Source organism: Aristolochia californica, unplaced genomic scaffold, assembly GCF_029961685.1.
Source record: "Aristolochia californica isolate CCGP_79_NKW_82.1479 unplaced genomic scaffold, dmAriCali1.0.hap1 SCAF_6, whole genome shotgun sequence".
NCBI lineage: Eukaryota > Viridiplantae > Streptophyta > Magnoliopsida > Piperales > Aristolochiaceae > Aristolochia > Aristolochia californica.
The window spans coordinates 35,144,857-35,161,279 of NW_027182257.1; the positions used below are offsets into that span (position 1 = coordinate 35,144,857).

Below are 16,423 nucleotides of genomic sequence, written 5' to 3' on the forward strand. Positions count from 1 at the left end.
AATTCCTCTGTGAACATGATGATTAAGGAAACTTAAAATCCTCAATAAAAAAGTTTTGAGATAGAGTATAATAATGGAAACTTTCTAAACATAGACTTCTCATAAAAGGCAATTACTTTTTAACACAACTTGAGCAATTTGCATAGAAAAAATTCAAGAGATAATTTTTGGAATGAGAGAGGTTTTAGGACTCTAAGATTTGGAATTTATAATGAGCAAACAAGACTTTCTAACTCAAAATTTTCAGACTTTGCAAAAAAGGAAACTAAACTCATAATGGGAAAGACTTCTCTTAAGGAAAATAATATAATATGAGATCAAACAAAAAAAAAAGAAAGGAAAGATACTCAAGTTGGTAAAATCTGTACTAGATTTTTAAAAAAAATATGAAACTTAAACAACATTAGCAACTCAAAAATTGAAGCAAAACAAAATGGCTTAAATTCGGATCTTCGCATGCAATAGTATACCATCATGACCTTTGATTCTTCAAATGTGGATATTTCTCTCTAGAAATATCAGATTGGGAAACGGTTTATTGGGATCGAAAGTAGACTCACATAGCTTTCTTTTTTATATATAATTATAAATATAAATCCTCACTAATATTGGTAGAAATCATTCAGGAATTTGAGGTTTTTTGCTGCAACCTGAAACTTTTCTGTTGCTTGACCTTTGCTGCTTCAAATGTCGATTCCTCTTTTAAGAAAAATTGATTTCAACGATTCCTTTTGAGTTGGAAACTACACTAAAAGATATTTCCAAAGATAGATAATTTTATCTATGAAAAATTCCTTAATATAGTAAATAATCTAATGAAAAACATGATTTGGGAAAGAAAGACAAGGAAAAATGAGAAATTCCTATTTTTTTTATTCTTCCTCCTCCCTTTATTCTCCATCATTTTCTCCTTTTCCATCTTATATCTTTGCTCTCTTTGATACCATGTTGATTTATAGGAACAACACATAAACACAAGAGATCTCCAAGGGAAGGAGATAAGAGAAAAATTCGAGCTCTTGGGAGAGAGGAGAGAAGAAACCAAGGGAAAGAAGGAAGAGGAAAAGAAAGAGAGGTGTATAGACGAATTTGAGCCAAGAAAAAGAAGCTTGATTACTCTTCTCCATGCCTTGAGGTTATATTTATAGATGTGTGAAGGTGTTTACAATGACTACAATGCCCTAAGGCTACATGCTTCAAAAGGAAAAAGACATAAAAGGACATACACTAACTTGCATAATTATAATTTTATGCCATCTCTATGAAAGTTCTCCTTATTTACTAGCCATGCCACCCCTACACACTTGGGTGTCTCTTAACACATTAGTTTCCTTAAGAGAAGTCTTTTCCTATATGAGTTTAGTTTCCTTTCTTACAAAGATTGAAATTTATTTAATTAAAAAATCTTTTTCCGTCATTCTAAATTCCAAAAATTAGTGTCATAAATCTCCCTTATTCTAGAAATTATCTCTTGAATATTTTATTTCCAAATTGGTCAAGTTGTGTTCATTATATGAGAAGTCTATTTTTAGAAAGTCTTCATTATTAGATTCCATCTAAAACTTTCTTATTGGAGTTTTTTATGTTTCCCTAATCATCATGTTCATAGAGGATTTTTTATATTTATCTCCCTCTTGAGTCAAATGTGATCACTTTTTATCAATCTATTGATCTAAAAATGCATCCCTCTTACTTTGGAAGTATGAAGAGCTGGATTGTGCACCTCCTTCCATTTGACGTACGAGAGCTGCTATCTTTTTATCACACCCTTAATTCTGAAAAGTATTTTTTCAATTTTTGTTTGTTAAAATCACTTTAGAGCAACTCCTATAGACTCACTACCTTGAAGTACAGGAGTGTGCCCAACATCCAGCTCAAGTCAAGTCCTTTTATTCTTATCCAAGTGGTATTTGTTTTGTTTGAGCTAACCTTAAAACCTTGTTGTGCCCTAAAGTTGGGTCGTTTTTTCGCCTTTGAAATTGAGCAGAGAGTATTTTAGACTATGACCATTCTGACTAATGTATGGAGCTTTACCATACGATGAACAATGATTTTTATTCTCTCACCATTATTTATTGCAAGTTGGGTCTCTTGGTAAAGAACAAAGAAATCTACAACTTAAGGGAGAGTAGTAGAAGAAGTAAAAGAAAGAGGTAACCAACAATGAAGAATTCCACGTGTTGTGGTAATCAAATTTTATGTGAATAGAATATCCAAGAAAGGGAAGAACAAGATGAGAACAAGTTGAAGACTACAAGCAAGATGTGAACAAGAACAAGATGAATACAAGTAGACAATGAAAATTTATTTTTGAAGCCACACAATATTAGAGATTTCTTTTCAAGCACACAAGTTCTTTTACCATGATTATTTCAAAAGTGAAATTACTAACACCAACTTGAAGGGGAGTGTTAAAAGACATCCACATGTATAGGGTGGCATAGCTAGTAAATAAGAACTTACATAGATATGACATATAATTTTAATTATGCAAGCTGGTATATGTCCTCTTATGTCTTTTTCCTTTCGAAGCATATACCTAAGAGCATTGCAGCCATTGTAAACAACTTTTCATAACTATAAATACAGCTTCAAGGCATGGGTACAACATTCAAGCCTTTTCCTCTTGGCTCAAATTCATCCTTACACCTTTCTCTCAGTTCCTCTTCTTTGTCTCCCTTGGTTTCTTCTCTCCTCTCTTCCAAGAGCTAGAGGTTCTCTCTTCTCTCCTTCCATTGAAATTTCATGTGTTTGTGTGTTGACCCTAGAAATCAACATGCTCAAAGCAAAATGAAATTCCACTCCATTGTGACAACATGAACACCATTAGTCTAAGTGAGAATCTAGTTCACTACTCTCGATCTAAACACCACCAATTGCAAAGTTAGAGGTATCGTTAGATACCTCAAAAGGCTTACTGAAATAAGCAAGTTTGCTCGGCCAATGCCATTGTTGTTCCTTTTTCAAAATATCAGTCAAGGGAGCTGCTAAGGCTGAAAATCCCTTTATGAATCTTTGATAGTAGTTCACGAGCCCAAGGCAGCTCCACAACTCTGATAATTTGGTTGGAAGGTGCCATTCAACCATTGTTTGCACCTTCTTCTTTTCTATCTATATTCGTCCTCCTCCGATTCAATGTCCCAAAAAGGACACCTCTGATAGGGCAAATGAGTATTTCTCTCTTTTGACGAAAAGAGAGTTCTTTTGCAACACCTAAAACACCTTTCTCAAGTAATGCGTATGCTCCTACATGTTTCTACTATACACCACAATGTCATCCAAATAGACGACTACAAATTGATCCAGAAAAGGTTGGAAGAGTTTGTTCATAAGAGTAAAAAAAGTAGTTGGTGAATTCATCAAACTAAACGATATGACTAGAAACTCAAATGAACCATACATTTTTACACATGTGGTCTTCTTCTCATCTCCTTTGGAGATTTGAACACTATAATCACCTGACCTCAAGTCAAGCTTATGAAAAATACGAGCATGACGGAAACTAGTCCACAATGAGGGGAATCAGATATTTGTTCTTTATCATCACCTTATTCAATGGTTGATAGTCGATGCATAACCTCGTGCTCCAATCCTTCTTCTTTTGGAAAAGTATTGGTGCACTGAACGAAGCTTTGGAAGACTAGATGAACTCAACTTCCAGAAACTCCCCAAGTTGTCTTCAAAGTTCTTCCAATTCTTTTAGTACCATGTAGTAGGGTGCTTTGGTTGGTGGTTTAGCACCCAGTTCGATCTCCATCATGTGGTAAACCTCCCTCTGTGGAGGCAACTTCTTTGAACTCCATTTGGACTTTTTCAATATCGGTTGGCATAGATTGAATCTCAAGCCATTGTTCATTTCTTGTCAAAGCAACAAGAAGGGTACACTCTCCTCACCTAAGTCCCTTCTTAAGCGGGAGAACTAAAAGCATTATGACTTTCCCCTTTACATGATCCCCATTCTCCGAAATCATACAAGCCTCAACCTCATCGATAACCCCTACTACTCCCAAATAGGGCATTACAAATGCCTTGCAATCACAAAAGAAGTCCTTGCCCAAATTATATTGAAATCAACAATGTGAACAACAATAGAATCGAGAAAGCCTACCCACTTTCTGACAACAATTCAGTTGCGTTTTGCCATGCCAAGCACTGCCTTGGCTGTTGAATTGACAACCTTCATATGACTATCATCATGCTCCCATCGTAGGTTTAATCGTTTTGCTTCTTCCATCAAAAAAAAATTGTAGGTAGCTCTAGTGTTGACCATACCTTTTACTTTAATATCATTAAGCCAAAAATCTAAATAGAGGAGTTCTTTCTTAGATCTTATCGATGACTTTGTGGTCTTCTCAATGTAGACTTGAATGGAGTTAAGTAACACCATTGAACCCATTCTAGGCTCATTGTTCATTTGCTCAGTGGCGTCATCCATTTTGATGGCTTTCAATAGTTTCTTTTTTGAATAATCCCATGCCACATGATCACCATCACAAATAAAGCATTTATTTTTTTTAGAAGTACCTTTGTCTGTAGGGTTCTTCTTATTCTCTCTATTTTTGGACTTTCGGTTCTCATGCTTGGAATTCTGGTTCCAAGATTGCTTCTTCTTGTTATTATTCTTGTGCCCCTTCTGGTCCACTTTTATTGATTTTGATGTGTTTTCATCGGATTTTCTTTCAAAATCCATTAGCTTTTCGACAGTGGCTATAGCAGTAACAAACATCTTCATATTTCGTCGCCTCAATTCTTGCTCGATCCATGGATGAAGTCTTCAAAAAGACGAAAATAACCAATCTTCATAGGCCATATTAGGAATACTTAGCATAAAGGAAGTAAAAGATTGGATGTACTCACAGATAGTTCCCTTTTATCGCAATGCCTGCAATTCCTTTAGCGCTAAGTAGTCGATATCTTCTGGAAAGAAGTGGCGCTTCAATTCATGCTTGAAATCTTCTCAAGTGTCTACTGAGTTTTCTCCATCCTTGGCATCACCCATTCTTTTTATTCACCACAAGATAACATCATCAACAAGAAACATAGAAGCATTACTAATCTTTACTTCTTTGTTTCTGATTTTGAAACTTTGAAGTATTGTTCTACATGCCACAATAAGTTTTTGATCACCTTTAGATCATCTACGCCATTGTATGGTTTCAGTTGAGATACTTCGATCTTCATCGTTGAAAGAACACCTTCTCCATTTAGAATGGCTTGTTCAAGAATCACCATTCTTGTCCGCATCTCTTCTAGTTCTGACAACATCTCGTCAAGGTTGATGTTCATATCCACTTTAAGCTGCTAACAGTACTATAAATATCATCTTCTAGCCCTTGAATCGCCTAAAAGCTATGTTATCGAATGTCCACAACCTCTTGAATCCTCTCCTCCCAACTCGAGCATTGAAATTATAGTCTCAAGCCTAGATTCAAAAGGCATTACAATGAGATTTGACTTTAGAGACTTTATTCTTACCTTTGTTTGCAGTAATTTCCCAAGTATGTTTCGAGGAAGCTATTGCTAAAATGATTCTACTTTGATACCAGTTGTCATACCGCTATATTTGACTAGGCTTCGTTCATAAAGCTTCGGCGTGCGGCCTAACTTACTTTTGGTGAAAAGTAGGTTAGTAAGCCTTCATTTTAAGGGAAAATCAAGCAAAAAATGAGAGAAAGAAGCTCTGGCTGAAATGATGTATTTTTTGCATGAATTTTCAACTGAATACATCAAGTTTACAAGGCCCATTTGTAGGCAAACAAAAGATAATCCACCCTTATCTCTTATAGTACATAGCTAGTGAAAATTCACAACATAAACAAGGCAAATCCCTCTTATCCAAATTCAAATGGGTCAAACTCTATGTATGCTTATTTGTCTCAACCTACCTTATTCTAATGTCAAATGTCATTTGAGTTGGAGAAACTCAAATTTCGAATTTGAGTTAAAACTGCTAGCCAGCCAGCTGCTAGCCATGTGCCCCGCGCCTGCTACCCTCACCCTCGCCAGCGTCCGAGCCCTTTGCCCATGCCCCCAGCCGTACACAGTTTCCCCGTTTCTCCTTTGTCGCTTCTGTTTAGCCTAGCGTACAGTAGAAGAGTATGCGGAAGCAGTCAGCTTCATCCTTGGCAACGTGATATTTTCGAACTAGACCACCTAAATCCTTTTCTTTCTCTGGAAAGCCCTTGCCAATCTACTCGGGAACTGGGTCTCGAGAAATGGCTAGCCTTTCGCTTTCCCTTCTACCGGTTTCGTCGTCATTTTCTTCATTAGATACTCGGAAAATAGCTCCATCTTCTCTTTTAGTGATAAAATATCAGAAAGTGAATGGATTAACAAGCTCTCTATTCGAAAGTTCCAATCTCCGGCCGTCAAATTTGCAACCTATTACGAGGCGACGAACTTCGTCCTCTACTACGATTTTCTTCATGCTTCCTACTGCGTGAGTACTTATTAGTGTATGTTAACAGAAATTTCATATTCTTAGTTTAGCTTAAGTATAAATGGCTGCTTGTGATTGTGATTATTAGTTTTCTTTTGCAGAAAGCCTGATAGGGCACCAGCGGAGAAGATTCCAAAGTCAGTGTAATTAGTAGACTTTTTCCCTCATTTGAATTTAATTTTCTTTTGAGTTTTTTTCTTGTTTTTGCCGCCTAAACGACAGTGTTTTCTTTTCAATGATGTCGGTTTCTGAATGGTGCAGGTGGTCTGCCAGGGCTATAAAGTCATTCGCGATGGCTGAACTGGAAGCCAGGAAATTGAAATATTCAACAACAGGAACTGAAGCCCTTTTGATGGGAATTTTGATCGAGGGTGAGAGGCTTTACGTATATGATGTTGGTATTTATTAAGTCTGAATTTCTTGCGTTAACCATTGTGTAGAATGGCAGCATTTTATTATATTATAGAAATTAGATTAAATATTATTGAAACAGAAGCACAGACACTCTTTCGTAAAACATGCTTGTGAAAAGTTTAATTAAGAAACTATTTAGGGAGATAGGAGGAGGTATCCATGCCAAAGAAATTTGGTGGTATTGGTATTTATTCTATTAGTCTTATAAATTGAGCTCTTTTGCTTAAATTGCTTTTGTGTTTTGTACCAAACTGTGTACTTTGTTGAGGCAATGGTTATCTGGTATGTGTAATTGCCCTCCAACATATGGCTACCTCTCTATTCTTTTGGAAAGGTATTATTCGCCTAAAAGCTCAATTTGTTACTGGATTAAGATTTCATGTTTGAGAGGAAGGTCTAATGAATGGATTGGGTACTCCGTGTTGGTCATTGTTTTTTTCTCTATTTTCAGTGTTGTTTGTAATCCTGACATTTTGATATCAAAGTGTTTTCAAATGGATCTTGGAATTTGAATTTCAAGGAATTGCAGAGATCATGAGATTAGGGAGGAAGGTTATATTCTCTCTTTTTCAGAAAGTCATTTGTAAGTGGACAAGGTGAAGATTAAACGGTTTAGAGTTCTATCCTTCAGGTAGTCTTTCTGTAGCTTCCTTTTATGAATTTGCTTTATCTCCTCTGCATCAAGGTCATGAAGCTTCTTCTTTGTTGGGTCACCAGTTCCTCCAAAAATGAAATTTTTTACTTGGTGTGCTTCAAAAGGCAAAATATTGATTGGACCACCTTGCTAAAAGAGGCCGAAATGTTGGCAATTGCAAGTTTTGTATTGTGGAAGTGAAACCTAAAGAATTTATTTTCATTCATTGCCCTCTCACCAGGTGAATTTGGAGTAATTTTTTGTTTAAATTTGATTACCACGTTCATTTGCCATTCACATTTCTGGATTCTATGCATCAGTTTTTTTAAAGCTCTTTATCAAAACTAGGGAAACGTTTGTGGCAATCACTGTCTGCTACTATTATTTGGGCTCTTTAAAAAGAAAGTAAAAATAGAACTTTTTATAATAAAAGTAGGTCAACTAATGGTGTTTTGAGAAAATCATTCACCATGTTTGGATTAGTGAGGTTTCCAACTGTCATAATTTGTCTATCTCTATCTTTAGAATGCATTGGTAAGATATGACATCTTCACAGCATCAGATTATCCCACCATCAACTCAGAGGGAGGCCCTCTCTAGCAAGGTCACTTAAGTTAAATTTTGACGGAAGCTCTACATGCAATCCCAGCTGCGCAGGACGGAAGTCATCTGCAACTCGTTGGATGCTGTCGTTACGGTATACTTTGCCACCACAACACCCCCCCCCCCCCCCCCCCCCGCGGCCAGTGTGATTCATTTGAGGCTGAACTTTGTGCCCTTCCATGTGGGCTTGGCATATGCCAGCTGGATTTTTCAGGTCCGCTGGTGATAAAAGGGTGATTCTTTGGTGGTCATCTCCCAGTTTGCTTCTGTAACGAAGCCTCCTTGGAGGTTTCTTTGTATTTATGATGAGTTTGGGAGTATGTGTCAAAGTTCGATAAATTTACATAGCTTGTAGTGCTAATTTTGTTACGGATTTATTAATGTGTCAGTGTGTTTTATTGGATAGCATTTTAGTTGGAGAATCTTTTACTTTTGATGCTCATTGGTTGTAATTTAATTTTTTTCTTTTTTTGCTAGTTTTTGAGCTAGTATGTGACTCTCCCTCTTCTCATTTTTTTTATTCATTTCCTTTGTTTATGAAACTCTCATTATTCTCAAAAAGAAAACAAATGGTGATATGTATGCAAAAGTTAAGTACTTCTTGGCATCATGTTCAGAAACTGGCAGATCACAGGCAAATGTCGGGTAAACCTGGGATTTTTCCAATGCCATTTATTTTCTTTCATAAATTCTCATTACCTGGGTTTATTACTTTATGTTTTCTCCATAGGGGTAAGATAATGTGCGGTCAGTTTGTAACTGTGGAAAGATGTCACTGGAAATGCCTATTGCACATAAGTTTTCAGATGATTACCATGCTAGGAAACTGACTAATGCTATATTCCTATCTTACGAGATCCTTATTTTCCCATTATTCTTTATGAATGTGTCATGGAGAATATGGATATGGCAGTATGACTTATGGCTCATAATCATTGTACAGCCATTCCAAGTCTTTGGAAACTTAAAACCCTGTTCAACTTGTCTCATCATCTTTGTGTAATCATTACAGGCGTGTTTTTTTAAATTGTAGGTGATTCATACCGACTTTGCCTCATCGATGTTTGAGTGGTATCAAGTCTTGCCATTTCAACTCTAGGGAAACTTAAACCCTGTTCAACTTGTCTCATCATCTTTTGTGTAATCATTATAAGCTTGTCGTTTTTTAAATTATAGGTGCTTTGTACTGACTTTCAATACCAGAGTGGTATAAAGTCTTGCCAAACTATAGCACTTTATGGGTCGGCTCAGTGGGTTGTCAAGTTCCTTTGAAAGGAAATAGGGGAAGACACTTCATGGTCCTACTGAATAATGAATGCCCTTTTTCCCCCAAATATGGAAGGCTTCTCCGTTCATGAAAACAAATCTGACCTAAAAGCTTCTTTACATTTCTTCCTTCAGGACCAATCCTTAATTTTAAAGGAGAAAGATATAAGGTCCCTTGAAATGGTATTCTTTTCAAGTTTGAAGCTGGGTCACCTTATTCGTTCTTCCTTTGACAACAGAGACTATGTCATTATAAAAACCCTGAAAATCAGGCAAGATGCCCCTTCCTTCCACAGAGTCCATTTCACTGTAGATTCTACACATGCATTTGCAAGACTCCCCTTTTGTTTCACCCTCAGAATCAGCATAGTGGCCCCAGTCTACCAAGAATGTAAAGATGTTGTTGCCATGAGAATGAAATCAAATGCCAAAGACTCACAAGTCAAACATAGGCATGTCATGGATCTTTATTGCTAATTCTGAAAGTGGATGTCCATCTGAACAGATGCATTAGAGTTCAAGATACCTAAGTTTTGATAAACTTGAAGAGAATGCTCCAAGCTAAAGTCATCTCTTTCCAAGCTAGAAACAAGACAAGGTAGTTCCATTCAATTTATTGTCTTATTAGTGATGGATAATCCATCTGTTACTGATGCTGAAAGGGGTGGAGGGGATCCATGTTTGAATTACAGATTGATGAGGTGCAGAAATAGCTAGGACCGAATGCAGGAAGTACGGTGAAACATCTTGTAATGTTTTTAACCAGAATTTGATGACTTGAAAATAAAAGTTCGCCAAAATCAAATTACATCTGGGCTTCATTATGCTGCTGACATCATGATCCCACTTGAAGTCTCTTTGTTTTATATTCACTGCCACATCCTGTTGAGGACTCAATAGCTTACCGAGTCACCCAAAGGAGGTGGCAATGACTCACTGAGTTAATTACTTTTACTTTCATATTTTATATTGCTTTTAAGTATATGTTTTCATTAAGTATGTAAGGATACATGTCGCAGGGGCAGAATTGTCAATTTTAAGTCCTAAACTCTAATGACGTCAAACCCTATTTAGAGGGTAAAAGAATAGAAGAAAGGCAAGCATTGAATTAGGTTAAACAGGGTTTGGAGTTCTCCTTGACAAGCTCTAGGGTTTGGGAGGTTTCCTTGACGAGCTCCAGGTATAGGTTCTCTCTTGATTTTGAGTTTATTCTTTCCCTTTTAAATTCTGTTTTGCATTGATCTTACCGAAGCCAAGGGGGAAGGTTTGTTCCCTTCTTCCGAGTTCAATCAGAGGCTATAGCCTCTCCTACGTCCGCAGCAGCAAGAATGGGCTTCGCTCCCTGATTCCGAGCAAGGGTAGGGGCTTCCCAGCCCTATACTGAGAGCAACTTCTAAGAGAGGTGCGTCAGCCTCTAATCCAGCCAGGACCAGGATTAGGGACACCTAATCTCACAACCGTGAGTAGCAGCACTTAGCCAAGAGGGTCCTAATCCCTCTCAGCAGTGAGCAACCAGGGTCCAACCCTTCCTAGCCGAGAGCAGCAAGGGTTTCTCAACCCTTACCGAGAACTACAACTAAGCTGTAAAGAAAAGAGACTCTTTTCATCTTTACCGAGAGTAGCAGTTCTATTACAGTGTTGGATTCACAAATCCCACGCCGAGTTACTTGATCCATGGCTAGGGACCATAACACATCCTTAATAGCTTCAGTTCTTATGTAAGTTGCTCATATAAGGTAAGAGGTAAAGCAGGTGGTTTGAATGGTTTTCTCTATTTTCCTCCCTATTCAAGGGTTTTGGCTGAGTAATAACTATTTTTATCTTAATGAACCAGCTGAATAGGAGGGGAAGCAATGTTAAGGCCAAACTGGCAAGCACCTTGGGTGGACCTCCTATTTCTCCAATGTACTGTCTCAGGACAGATATGGAGAGCATTTTTCTCTAGGTTTAGCATGCAACACTGCCTCCCCTTTTAATTCTCTCCCTCTCAGTATAAATAATGTACTCACACTTGGTGAAAAGCAAGGAAATTTTTTTGGATGTTATCTTGTACTGTAAATTTTAGAATATTAGGAAAAAAAAAATTGACTGACTTTTGAAGGTAAACAAAAGTCTATTGGAGGCATTAATGAAGCAACAACACACTGTGTGCTCTTTTGGGCGAGCAACCTGTATGACACATCCCATCTCCCCAACTCTCATTTAGAAAAACTAGAAGGCAATAATAAACTCGGGTTGCATGATTCTCAACCTTGCTACCTAGATCTACTTGGGGATTGGTTAAAGCTAAGCTTTTATGGTAGTTGGTGGGGCAATCCAGGTCCAGGGAAGGGTGGTGTGATAAGAGACTCTTCAGATAATATTCTTCTTAGTAAGGCAAATTCTCATGTTGTTTATTGTTTAACTCTAAATTTGCTTCCAATTCTTGCTTTGCTTTTAATTTGTAGGGACCAGCTTTGCTGCCAGGTTTCTGCGTGCACATGGAATTATGCTTTCCAAAGTACGAGAGGAAACTGTGAAATTGCTTGGAAAATCTGACATGTACTATTTCAGTCCTGAGCATCCACCTTTGACTGAACCAGCTCAAAGGGCACTTGATTGGGCTATTGATGACAACTTGAATTCAGGTAATTGAAAACCCATTGCTTACCATATAACACAGCTTCTGCTTACTTCTGTTGGCATTTGGATGTATTCAAGTTCTCTAAGCTGCTAGTATAATTGAGGAAGCTTGTCTTTGTCAATTTTATGTCTGGGACATTTCAATTTTTCCTAGCCGCTCTTTCAATTTGGTAAACTAATTAAGTGGTATGTTGGTTAATGATTTGTTCCTGTTAAGTAGTCTACAAATTAAGGGAGGGTGATTTGGTCTTTTAATAAAGGAGAGTTTAACACCTTTCTCTCAAAAAAATAAAATAAAGGAGAGTGCACCTCCAATGATTTTCTTTTGTTGCAAAAGAAAAGTACTTGTAAAGTGCACATTTGCTGGTAAGGAAAAAGCAACTGGTGGGGTACTTGAGAGGGCTGTTCTCTTAATTCTGCAATGGATGAAGTTAGTGCTTGAATTTGATGAATGGACCACGGCCATTATTTGCGAGAACTGGACAACTCTTGTTTCTTGTTCTCTTGCAATCCTGTGGACTTATCAGCCTGTGTCACCCCAAAGGGTTTTTGAAGATAAACTTCAGTGGTAGCTAGTTTGGGAACCCAGGGCCCTCTGGGTATGGTGGTGTTACCTGGGATCTAACAGATGCACCTTATTATCCTATTTGGTTTCTTGTGTATCATCAATTCCACAATGGCTGAGGTGCTTGACCTTTTAAATGGGTTGAAGGTGTATCAATGTCACTTCCCGAAGCTTGTGATTGTTAAAAGCAACTCCAGATCTTGTAATCTTTTGATATGAGGGATGGTAGCAATTATGCTTGGATCTTTTACGAGGTGTTCATTCAAAGTAAAGATCTTTCATGGAGTTTACAGATTGAATGGTCCCATGTCCAGCAAGAAGCAAATTGAGAGGCAGATCAGTTTGCCAAGATGGGGCACCCTCGGCAGGGACTAATTATTTCTCTCGTGTTTTGCTTGTTAGTTCCTTTTTCAGCATTCCGTGTTATCTTGCCTGCAATGAATTTAATCTAACCTTTGTTTCCCCTTTCCTATGATTGTTATCTATTTGGCTTTTAGCTTTCACAAGTTCTCATTCATTCTATATCTTGTTCCCTTTGTTCTACTTCTAAATTAAACTTCAAAATGTAGGTGAAGGTGGTGAAGCCACTACAATCCAGATGCTCCGAGGTATTTGGTCTGAGGAGTCAGCTGGTCACAAGATATTGGCTACTCTGGGTTTTGATGATGAGAAAGCGAAAGAACTTGCAAAATATGTAAGTATTTGACATGGTCGTTCTAGGGAAAGGTTGAAGTTCGAAATTAGCCTGATGCAAAAGTCGGTTCTTTTTCCTCTTGATTTGCAGATGGTCGAGGATGCTGTACTGACATACAGATAGAGACCTTTCTGTGAAATTTTACGTCTTTGCTCTTCTCCTTTGGAATGTTTTGGAGAAATTATTGCTTACACCTTGGGTATTGGAGAACATCTTGATTCAGACGCCACTTACTGCCACATGGGGAAAGTTCTTCATACGAGGTATATTTTCTGGTTCTACCCAGAGCGACATTCAAACTGGAATTTTATTCTATTGACACTTTTATGATGCAACACAGAAATGTAAAACGAATTTTTGCCAACTCTCTTTATAGTCTGATTATTTTGATTCTAAGCTGTTTGTACGCATATTAATTTAGGTGACGAGATCCAGAGATTCGAAGCTGTTCGTAATCATCGTTTGTTTTTCACTCTCTTGACTATTTGGTTATGACTTCACCCAAGGGTAATGAACTCGTACAGCGAGTAATAAATGACGTGCTTGGTGATATTCTCTTCTCTAGCTCGTGTAGTTTTTAGAGTAAATTAATTTCGCTTCTGTAAAAGAAATATTTTTTAACAAAAGATATGACATAATTTGTTTCTAAGGGTGATGTTCCCCATATCTGAACTGGACGATCCATTCGCTGGAGAATAGGAAGGCTAGATCGGACCCCTAAAGTAGGTCATCTTTTGCGACTGTGAGATTGTGTTTTAGACGGAATAGCATGAAATGAAAGCGCTCTGATTTAGATGGAATAGAATGAAATGAAAGAGCCCTCCATGCAGTTTACTATCAGAGAGAAAAACGGAGAGCACCCAGGACTATTGAATATGTATTTGCATTTTTAGATGTCATGTACTTTGGCTTGATGGGACTTACTGAAGAAACATTAAATGACATAGAGAACTCCCAGGACTCTTGAATATGTATTTGCATTTTTAGATGTCATGTACTTCTGCTTGATGGGACTTATTGAAGAAACATTAAAGGACATAACTTGTAATTAAGAGGTAGGAGAGCACCCAATAAGACATTACGGGGAGGAGAAACTCATTGGTAAGCACCTAGCCAATACTATCCAAAAGATCGGCCTGTCAGGAACGGAAGACATAGGTTACTTAACCCATGACCATAACATCACACCCACTGTCGTGAGGCCAACATCCACGACGGACTTCACTGGAGACGGCCCACTTCTGACAACGGCCCACTCTAGCGACGGTCCTAAGGTACGAGAACACACTCAGGTCGCCCCTTCCACTTATAGCGATGGCCCATGGTGCAGAAACACACTCTAGTCGCCCCCTTCGCCCAGGGCTACACACCTCCACACGCCGCTTGCAGCACACGGGAATCAAACCCGCGATGTAGCGCTAGTTCTGATACCAAATGTTAATCACCTACCCAATACTATCCAAAATACCGGCCTGTCAGGAGCGGAAGACATAGGTACTTAACCTAAGACCATAACAAATATTCATGGATATTATCCCATTGCTTGCTTAGTAGTATTCATTCTTTGGAGAATATCATATCGCTTGTGTAAGTTGTCGGAACTAGAATATAGCTTAGTACATGTCTCCCAAATTTTTTTAGCCGTATCAAGATGAATAACATTAATGGAGACATATTCTTCCATGCTTTTTATAAGCCAACTAATCACCAAAGTATCATTCTTCAACCACTTGTTGTAAAAAATATCATCTTCATCAATAGGTGGTCCACGGGTGATGAGATGACCATGGAGGTCTTTTGTTATAAGAAATCAGCGAACCAATGTGGACCAACTCATAAAATTTGATATCCCTCGTAAGGGTAAAATAGTAATCTTGAGTATATCACTCTTGTGACCCATGTATTCTTCAGCCATAATAGGAAAAAAAAATCTCCAATCAACTACTATTTAAAAACTAAGTATAGGTCTTTAACCAAAACAACTAAAAGAGGAGCTTTAGCACAAAAGCTAAATAATCATATTTCTGAATTTTTTCTGAATAATCACTCATAAAAGGCTCAATATCATTCTTCTTTATATGGGAATCTCGTTCCCACAGAGTTATAAAATATTTCAACATAAACTGGTCTCGATCAACAAAATTTTCAAACCGACAAAAAACTGTCTTTGAAGAATTCTTCTAATCCGAGATAAAAATATTTTCACAACTTCATGAGATGAAGACATGCATAAAAATCTCTCTAAACCATCCTTTTAATATCTAAAAACCAGTAACATAAATCAATAATATCATAAACAAAAAAAACTTATCTCATGAGCTTCAATCTTGCTTCATGAAGAGCCTTCTATGATCATATCTTCTTAGAGCATTCCTTTGACATGGGGATCCTAAATTGGTTGCTCTGATACCATATTGAGTTTATGACCCCATGAATAATAACTCGAGCAAGGGGGGAGAGAAGAGAAAAAGAGAATAGGGAAAGAGTGCTCTCGGGTAGAGAGAGGAGAAGAAGAAAAAACTAAAGAGAATAGAAGAGAAGATAAGAGAAGAGCTTCTTTCACGTGAAAGAGAAAAGAGGAGAGAACTCCTTGCTTTGATTGATTTTTCTTGAATACAAGCTCCTCTATTTTTAGTTGAGGAGTGATATAATTTATGTACACTTTCCAACTATAATTCAACTCAATTTAAAAACCAGTTGCATAAATCAATAATATCATAAACAAAAAAAACTTATCTCATAAGCTTTAATCTTGCTTCATGAAGAGCCTTCTATGATCATATCTTCTTAGAGCATTCCTTTGACATGGGGATCCTAAATTGGTTACTATGATACCATGTTGAGTTTAGGACCCATGAATAATAACTCGAGCAAGGGGAGAGAGAAGAGAAAAAGAGAATAGGGAAAGAGTGCTCTCGGGTAGAGAAAGGATAAGAAGAAAAAACTAAAGAGAACAGAAGAGAAGATAAGAGAAGATCTTCTTTCACGTGAATGAGAAAAGAGAAGAGAACTCCTTGCTTTGATTGATTTTTCTTGAATACATGCTCCTCTATTTTTAGTTGAGGAGTGATATAATTTATGTACACTTTCCAACTATAATTCAACTCAATTTAGAACTTACTCAAATTCTAACTTACCCAAAAACTGACTTTCCCAATTCCTTCATCACGAGCTGGCTAGGCTGAG

The 16,423-nt window shown here is 37.5% G+C and overlaps 1 protein-coding gene across 2 annotated transcripts; it reads left to right on the top strand.

The window, feature by feature from the left end:
* Positions 1-6,021: 6,021 nt before the first annotated feature.
* On the top strand, positions 6,022-13,692 carry LOC137934479 (ATP-dependent Clp protease ATP-binding subunit CLPT1, chloroplastic-like). 2 transcript variants are annotated; one of them, XM_068778842.1, is made up of 6 exons: positions 6,022-6,439; positions 6,541-6,582; positions 6,701-6,810; positions 11,804-11,983; positions 13,113-13,237; positions 13,328-13,692. In XM_068778842.1, exons 1-6 carry the CDS (start codon positions 6,216-6,218, stop codon positions 13,358-13,360), a joined length of 714 nt encoding a protein of 237 aa, XP_068634943.1. In that variant the 5' UTR covers positions 6,022-6,215; the 3' UTR covers positions 13,361-13,692. The 2 variants fall into 2 exon arrangements, with proteins under 2 accessions (XP_068634943.1, XP_068634944.1); XM_068778843.1 differs by having other exon boundaries at positions 6,541-6,576.
* Positions 13,693-16,423: the final 2,731 nt, after the last annotated feature.